The sequence below is a fragment of the Centropristis striata genome, chromosome 8 (assembly GCF_030273125.1).
Source record: "Centropristis striata isolate RG_2023a ecotype Rhode Island chromosome 8, C.striata_1.0, whole genome shotgun sequence".
NCBI lineage: Eukaryota > Metazoa > Chordata > Actinopteri > Perciformes > Serranidae > Centropristis > Centropristis striata.
This window is the reverse complement of record NC_081524.1, coordinates 23,584,808-23,592,206: the sequence shown is the minus strand read 5'-3', so window position 1 is coordinate 23,592,206 and position 7,399 is coordinate 23,584,808. Positions and strand designations below refer to the sequence as shown.

The following is a 7,399-nucleotide window of genomic DNA, read 5'->3' as shown; positions in this document are numbered from 1 at the left end:
CACAGTGCAGAGCGTCATCATTTCTTAGTTTCACAGCAGAAAAGTCATATCAGAGTGCAAAAACACCAAAGAAAGTCCGGCCCTCGTTGGTCTCCAGCTCTGCTAGCTGGTTGGTTTCCGTCCACAGTCGGTCTCCTCTGTTCAGCTGAAACACTGCGCCCAGATAGATGGCGTTGTACCAGCCCTGTCCGTCGCTGTAGCTGTCCTCCTGAGTTGTGTTTTGGCACGCCGACCTCACGGCGCTCATCAGCGAGGCTTTGGCGCCGATGGAGTCTGAGTAGCGCCAGATGCTGTGGCTGAGAGGTGTGAGGCATTTTCCCGCCCCCTCCTCCTCGCTGCAGGAGACCCTGAACGACGCCTGGCTGTAGACGAAGTAGAGGCCGGTTTGTGGGATGACGATCTGGTTTTTCCGCAGCTTGAAGCCGCCCTGAGCGAACGCCTGGCCTTGACCGATTCTCCACTCCAGCGTAAAGCTTACGTTTACGTCATAATCATAGAAACCTGGAATCAGCAGGAAGAAGCACTTTGAAACACCTTGGTTTTTCTCTCCACAGGCGGTTTGATAGGCAACAGTTCTGTAAATCAGAAAGTGGAATCACAGGTTGACTGAAGCTGATGAATAACTTTTGCAACTTCCTTATCGTGCTCGACCAACTGCAAACATTCCACAAGTAGGAGAAAGAGATTGTGAGCCCATTAGGACCAAATCACAGTAAACTATGACTCACCTTCTAAATGGATGGCTGCCTTGGCTTTGCTGCCGATTCGATCTGAGGAGAGGAAGACAAATGTGAGCTTGTCTGAAATAACCCACAAAGACTCAAGTATATCTCATGCCCATGCATATAATCACCAGTTTTCTCAGCAGTGTCAGTCTTGTTTAACACTTCTGTTTGGTTTGTTTTTGCCTGTACAGAGATAAAAACAGATTGATTAAAAATATAAACCCAAAAACGTCCTTATTTGTTTTGTTTTAAAAAATAAAATTCTTTACCCTAATTTCCGGTCTACAGCTCACGTAACAAGTGAAAAGGCGGATGCCTCCTAAATACAGGGCTGCAAAGAAAAGAACCACAGACACCTTACATACCAGCCTTCTGGAGGACTTTGGTACCACCATTCTCTCTCTAAGACCCATCTCTTCATCACCTGGTGCATTTATGTAGGCCATAATTCTGTGAGTAACCCTGATCTTTGAAGTGGTCACTGCCTGCAGTTTAATCTACCACTCCTGGCTGGATGCTGTGCTCTGTGGTGATACTTGTCTCTTTGTGTTGCTGTTGTGTCAAGAGTGAACTTCTGCCACAGAGCTTGTAGTATTTATGCTGTGGCAGCTGCTTCTGCAGAGGGGAAACTCCTGTGATATCACACTGTAGGTGGAGACAGTGCAGGAGACAGCAGAGCGACCTGGGGAAGAAAAAGTATCTTTAGTAGAGTTTTACCAAGAGTCTGCCTTTAAAAAAAAGATATACATTAACTGGGGGCACATACGTTTCACCATCAACTGAATAATTTAATGCATTTTTTATTTTATTTGTGTTGGACTTGTATTTATCAAGGGCTGTGGTCAAATACTCTTTTTTTATTTTATTTTTATTCCCTAAATGATAAGGAAACATGCATCTGCGTCCTTTCTTACTTCTTTTAGTAAAGGGTACACTGGATCATCCTTTACGGAAGGAAAGGAGCTCATGCCTACAATTCTTTATGATTACTTGCAGCAACAACATTTAAAACTAGAAAATTTCCTCTGGGGAAATTCTGAAAGGGCCACGGGGGCTACTGCCGGTGTGTGTAAACTATGATGAGATTCTTCAGAGATTTCAACCAATTAATACTAGTAATGTTATACTATATTATATACAAGGAGCACACCTACAACAAGCATTCCTATTCAAGTATTTATTTATATAGCAACCTATGCCCTTTAATTAAAAGGGCATAGGTTGATTTAATGAAACATGTGTATCTGGAGGAGTGTGCGCGCTTACGCACGTGTGTGTGTGTGTGTGTGTGTATATATATATACACAGCAAATTGAGAAGAGTTGAATTCTTGGTGTTAAACTAGACATACACTAGTAGAGTTAATTATACTCTGGAAATAGTTGTTGTCAAAACCGAGTGTAAAAAGGAAGTGTCACTAAATCAAACCTGTAAGTGTAAATGTTTAAATATTAACTCCTAAATTCTTACTCTAAACTCCGATCCTGTATTTCACACCTCAAGTGTTAACGTCGCCCCCCTACACCGTACAACACCGCTCTGCTGCGTGTCAATCGGTCTGCTGAAGATAGAGCTACATCTCAACTTTTAACGGTTACACTGTTCAGTAAGTACATGAAGTATCTGATAATGTTGTATTTTAATATTAATATTACTCTTCGGGCACCCGGTCATTTTGCAGTGATGAGCCATGGTATCTTTACTCGTCACGCTGTTACTTATCACCCGAACACCTGCTTAATTGTTTTATGAGCTAGGGGTTAGCATGCAGTTGGTACACTCGGTACAACACATTAGTAGGAGATTGTGTCCTCGCGAGACCAACCTGAAGTATTTTGTGAACACTGGGAGCAAGAGACAGACCGAATGGCAGAACCTGATATTCGTACACTGTGCCCTCGTAAGCAAAGCGCAGCAACTGCCTGTGTTTCGGTAGGATTGCTATGTGGAAATAGGCATCCTTTAAATCCACTGTCCATCCATCCTTTAAAGTCACTGCCTTAGGCCTTGATAGCTACGCCTAGGGTATGGAGCTAGCTCACCTCCAGTCAGACCGTTCAATTGATAGTGAGGGTTCTGCTCTGTCAGGTAATGCGAGGTGAAGTGCAAAAAGACTGAGGAGATGAAACTGTACGGGGGTCTGTATAGACCTAAGTGAAGGTGGGACTTCCCTGGCCTGCAACAGTCTCATTGACCTTGACAGGCGTGACGAAAAGATTTCTTCAGGTTGGTCTCACGAGGACCGAGTGTACCAACTGAAAGGGAACTGGCAAATCTGTAATTCTGCAAATCCGAAAAATACTAATGTTTAGAACCAGATGGTCACAGATGCAACTAATCGTATATCTGAGTTTAGGGCAATATTAACTGGGATTTGGGGATGTAAGTTTCTCCAGGTTGGTCTTGTGAGGTCGCAATTCTAATACTAATGTGTTGTACCTTGTTTCCCTCCTTCAAGGAACATTGTTTATATGCATAACCTCCAGATTCTTCCTGTGCTAATTCACAATAGCCAATTAAATTAAGATTTTGTATTATATTACATTAAGTGGCAATTAGAGTATTAGAGCACGCAAACATGGGGAGAACAAGCAAACTCCACACAGAAAAGACCAGGATCTTCTGCTGTGAGGCCACAATGCTACTCATTTAGCCACCATGCTGCCCATAAGGAGAACCACAAAGGGTTTTTTTAGCAGCACACTTGAGAAAAGGTTCTCACGTGTTTTGCTAAAAAAATTTTTTTTTAAAACCTGTAGAAATACTTAATTATGTGTGTTGTCCTCGCAGTGGCTAGAGCTGAACTTCCTCTTCATCCACGAGAAAAAGCGATTGATGCGGCTTTTCTTCTTTTTCTTTCTCTTGTTGTCGTCTGAAGATCATACAAAAAAACAAACATTAAGTACACCCAGATTAAACAACAAGTGGAATATTTTAGCAATTCAGAATTAATTATCTTACCAAAGGTGGTGGGAGGGAGGTCCGTGTGGGTCCTGTAGGCTGTGTCACTGTGGGGACTACACATTTAAATGCACACAGAGTTAGTGTATTCGTCCTGCTTCATCATCTACAAAAAATCTGCTTACATGATGGCTCAATTGTTGTCTTCTGTCATGTTCAGAGATAATAATCTTACCAAATGTCACTGTCCAGTCCATATGGTTTATACAGGGGAATTCTGTTCTCAGGGTCTGCAAATGACACTTGGTCACTTGTTCTGATGAGTAAAAACATACGATTATTGATTACATGCCATTGATCATAGAGCTAATCAGTAGCTTTGTTAATGAAGGATGAGTCAACACAAACCTGTTCTCGTCGTTGCATCCATCCTGGGTTTCCTTGATGGCCTTTGGTGTCCTGATCTGGGTTGCAGACTTCCAAAGTGAAGCGATATTAAAGATAAAGTCACACGGTTTAGTTTTTAGCTAACAAACAGGACACCCCCCTTGCCGTGATTATTATTGTGCAAAGCATGTAAGAGCTCACATGCACACACACTTACTAGAATCTGGGGCGGAAGCTGCTCCTGAGGTAGCTCTTGGTAATGAAGGGATGGTTAAGAATCTCATCAGGGGTGATCCTCTCTTTCTCATCCCAAGTCAGCATTGCCTTCAGCAGCTCAATGCACTGTTCCCTGTCCTCAGCTTCCGTCTCGTTATTTTCCTCCAGACGCATCTAGTTTTTGAAACAAAAATATAACCGTGATTTTTTTTTTGGTGAATCGTGATAAGAAGATGAACAAAAGTCACTAACGGCTACTTTACCACATACCTTCTTAACTTCATCCAGAGAACGGAACTTGTAGAACTTTTCATCCGTGGAGCAATGTGCTGATTCCCAGTTCTCCTCAGGTGTCTAAAAGATAGAAGAACATACACGTATGTCAATAAATTTAGCTGATTAAGTGTTATAACTGAAGAAAAAACTTTTATCCTAAAAGGACAATTAAAGTTACAGATTAATTAACTAAAGTCAAACAATGTGTATTATACCTTCAGCTTCCACTGATTGGAATCTGTTTTCTTAAAAAACAACTTGGAATTCCCACCAGCATCAAGGAGATGGTCAGGTGGTGGACCGATAAGGTCGATGATGTATCGTAGCTGGAGATAAAGCACACAATCAAAATATTAAGTAGGAATGTCCATTCCATTTCTTTGTTTAAATTTTATAAAAGGTCACATTTTGTTTTTGGAATCCAGGTTTAAAAACAGCCTGTTCTCCCACACATTGACGGCAAAACAAAGTTAAAATGGCAGAATCTCCTCTTCACACAAACAGCACACTTTCAACCAGGAGAGCGAGGTTTGCATCCCGTGTGAAATCAAAAGTAAATGTTTTTGAACGTAACTTAAATTTTTTACATAACTTGCGGTAGTCACGTGACCCTTATAACTACTTCACTTCTGGCATTTATGAACATTTATTTACTTTTTAAACTGTCTTTTATAATGTCTTACCAGGAAGTTTTTTGCCCTTAACCTAGGTCAATGGCTTTATAACACAAATCCACAGAAACTGCAGTCTTTTCTAAAACTGAAAACCTTATGTGTATGTATAATGGCGTGTGTGCGAGCCACGATATATATTAGATTTTCTCAGTTACTTACAGCGTCAAATTCAAATCGTCCAGGAAAGAGCATAAAGCCTAAGACCATGATTGCCATCACGCAGCCCAGAGCCCAGATGTCTATCGCCTCCGAAAATGGGAGTCCCAGCATAATTTCTGGAGCCCTGAAAAGCATTGAATAAAATTAGAAACATTTTATTTTTTTGTTTTTTTTAACTATAAAAATGTACTTGTAGTTACAAACTACATAATAGCACCAGTCCCAACACTATTACAGCAGGTAGAATTCAGTTCAAGAGTTCTTTGATTAAAAAATTACGAGTGCTTTTTATTACCTGTAGAAAGGTGTTTGGCAAACCTTGCCCGTCTTGGCTTGATGTTTGAAAATTGACAAGCCACAGTCGATGAGTTTAACCTTGAATGGTTGCCTCTTTTGATCCACTATCATGATGTTGTTCATTTTCACATCAGTATGGATCACACCAATCCTCTTCAGTCCACTGAATGCTGTTGCCAACTGCAAGTAGTAATAACAATTACAATATTGAGAATTACATTTTTCTATAGAAAACTTTTGTTTAAACAACTTCACATAAAAAGAAAAAGTTACAGAGTGGACCACAGTTCAGAACAAACGGAGCTCTCTGATGACATACCTGTTGAATGACGGTTCGGATGTTCTCCAGAGGCATGGGGCCGTTCAAGTCCAGTAAGTAATCCTGAAGCGTGATGTCCATCATCTCAAACACCAAACCGACTGAATTATTTATATTAACCTTGTCATGAAACTTGACAATGTTAAACTTGTCCATGTTGTGATGCATGAGTTCTGAAAGCATGTGTGCCTGGGGAGACATGACAAGGTTGATATGAAAATAAGATCAATTGTGAGATATTTGGAAAATTGGAGAACAAAATGTTTACTAAGCATAGTTTGCTGTCAAACAGCTTAAATTTCAGGCTACTACTGAGTGTAAGGTTCACAGTGCTACGGTGTAGGCTGTAAATATCAGCCATAGCCATTATGACATACCACAGACATTTTTTTAAATGTCTATTTTGCAATTGTGAAATCAAAATGAAGCGTTTCTTACCTCTTCGTCTAGATTGCTGTTTCACCTGGCAATCTTTATGGCCACAGTCTGCCGTGTGTCTTTTTTTACACATTGGACCACTTTTCCAAATGCACCTTCGCCATGAACTTGCACATACTTATAGCCTTTGTGGAGTGGGATCTGGCGTTTTAAATAGGACTCAGGGGAAGATGAAGAACAGGAAGAGGAAGAGAGGTCCATCTTGAAGCATAGATGGACTTCATAGCTGAATTTCAAGGTAGAATAAATGAGAGGAAATGCTTATTTTTCAGATTTTTCAAGTTGTGTTAGGCGAGTACTGATTGAGCACATCTTTAATTAGTTTGTTAAGACTTCATTGAATGTCAGGTTGGTAAAATTGGTAAATTTTACATACACTAATTATAGGACTTAACTGGGTATTACATTTTGTACTGACACAATCACTTCATTTGTTTTATTAGACATTTTTGTATAAAAAAGATAATTTCTCTGATCTTTCACCTCAATTAAATTGATAATAAAGAAAAACAGGTGGCTACTTTTAATGAGTGGCTAATTAGACATTAATTATATCTTTCTCTCCTCTTTCCTCTACTGATTTTAAGAGAAAAAAGGATCTAAGGAGCTCAAAATCAAAGAAAACAGTAAATTTACTTACCTTACTCAAGTTGGGTTAAAAGTTGATTTGAAAGTCGATTTCTTAGGCTAAGAGCTTGATCCAAAGCGTGTTGTCTGTCCAGTGGAATTCATTAAAATGACCAGAGCTCTGGTGATTCTGGAACTATAAGGCTCTGATGATTCCGGGACTATATGACATCATTTCCAGAACATCATTATGCTGTGTAAATAATGAATCAATAATAATAATAATTATATATGTGTGTATATATATATATATATATAAACCAACATCTACCTAGTGAATCCCAACAGAGACTTTATGTGATTTTAATTACACGCTCACACACACACACACACACACGCGCGCTTTGAGGTTAAAGGGCATAGGTTGCTGTATAAATAAA

At 39.9% G+C, this 7,399-nt stretch overlaps 2 protein-coding genes across 3 annotated transcripts; both read right to left on the bottom strand.

The window, feature by feature from the left end:
• Position 1: 1 nt before the first annotated feature.
• LOC131976447 (tumor necrosis factor-like) lies at positions 2-2,083 on the bottom strand. Of its 2 annotated transcripts, XM_059339485.1 has the most exons (5): positions 1,150-2,083; positions 995-1,056; positions 854-908; positions 729-770; positions 2-501 (listed from the first exon to the last, which is right to left on the bottom strand). In XM_059339485.1, the coding sequence occupies exons 1-5, from the start codon at positions 1,169-1,171 to the stop codon at positions 50-52; spliced, it is 633 nt and encodes a 210-aa protein (XP_059195468.1). In that variant the 5' UTR covers positions 1,172-2,083; the 3' UTR covers positions 2-49. The 2 variants fall into 2 exon arrangements, with proteins under 2 accessions (XP_059195468.1, XP_059195467.1); XM_059339484.1 differs by lacking the exon at positions 1,150-2,083 and having other exon boundaries at positions 995-1,128.
• A 1,634-nt stretch (positions 2,084-3,717) lies between these two features.
• Positions 3,718-7,181, bottom strand: LOC131977005 (homeodomain-interacting protein kinase 1-like). The gene is made up of 10 exons (XM_059340252.1): positions 7,033-7,181; positions 6,393-6,618; positions 5,955-6,143; positions 5,634-5,815; positions 5,339-5,462; positions 4,721-4,831; positions 4,500-4,583; positions 4,231-4,403; positions 4,035-4,102; positions 3,718-3,942 (listed from the first exon to the last, which is right to left on the bottom strand). Exons 3-10 carry the CDS (start codon positions 6,135-6,137, stop codon positions 3,767-3,769), a joined length of 1,101 nt encoding a protein of 366 aa, XP_059196235.1. The 5' UTR covers positions 6,138-6,143; positions 6,393-6,618; positions 7,033-7,181; the 3' UTR covers positions 3,718-3,766.
• Positions 7,182-7,399: the final 218 nt, after the last annotated feature.

What these genes read in the sequence shown, in the direction of transcription:
- LOC131977005 (XM_059340252.1), bottom strand. Translation starts at nt 6,137, where the DNA reads ATGCTTTCAGAACTCATGCATCACAACATGGACAAGTTTAACATTGTC. An exon ending in TGCCAAACACCTTTCTACAG is followed by an intron (nt 5,463 to 5,633) that starts GTAATAAAAAGC and finishes AATGCTTTTCAG; the next exon opens with GGCTCCAGAAATTATGCTGG. An exon ending in GACGATTTGAATTTGACGCT is followed by an intron (nt 4,832 to 5,338) that starts GTAAGTAACTGA and finishes CTTTATCTCCAG; the next exon opens with CTACGATACATCATCGACCT.
- LOC131976447 (XM_059339484.1), bottom strand. Translation starts at nt 1,120, where the DNA reads ATGGTGGTACCAAAGTCCTCCAGAAGGCTGGTATGTAAGGTGTCTGTG. An exon ending in GCTGTAGACCGGAAATTAGG is followed by an intron (nt 909 to 994) that starts GTAAAGAATTTT and finishes ATCTCTGTACAG; the next exon opens with GCAAAAACAAACCAAACAGA. An exon ending in TGACACTGCTGAGAAAACTG is followed by an intron (nt 771 to 853) that starts GTGATTATATGC and finishes TCCTCTCCTCAG; the next exon opens with ATCGAATCGGCAGCAAAGCC.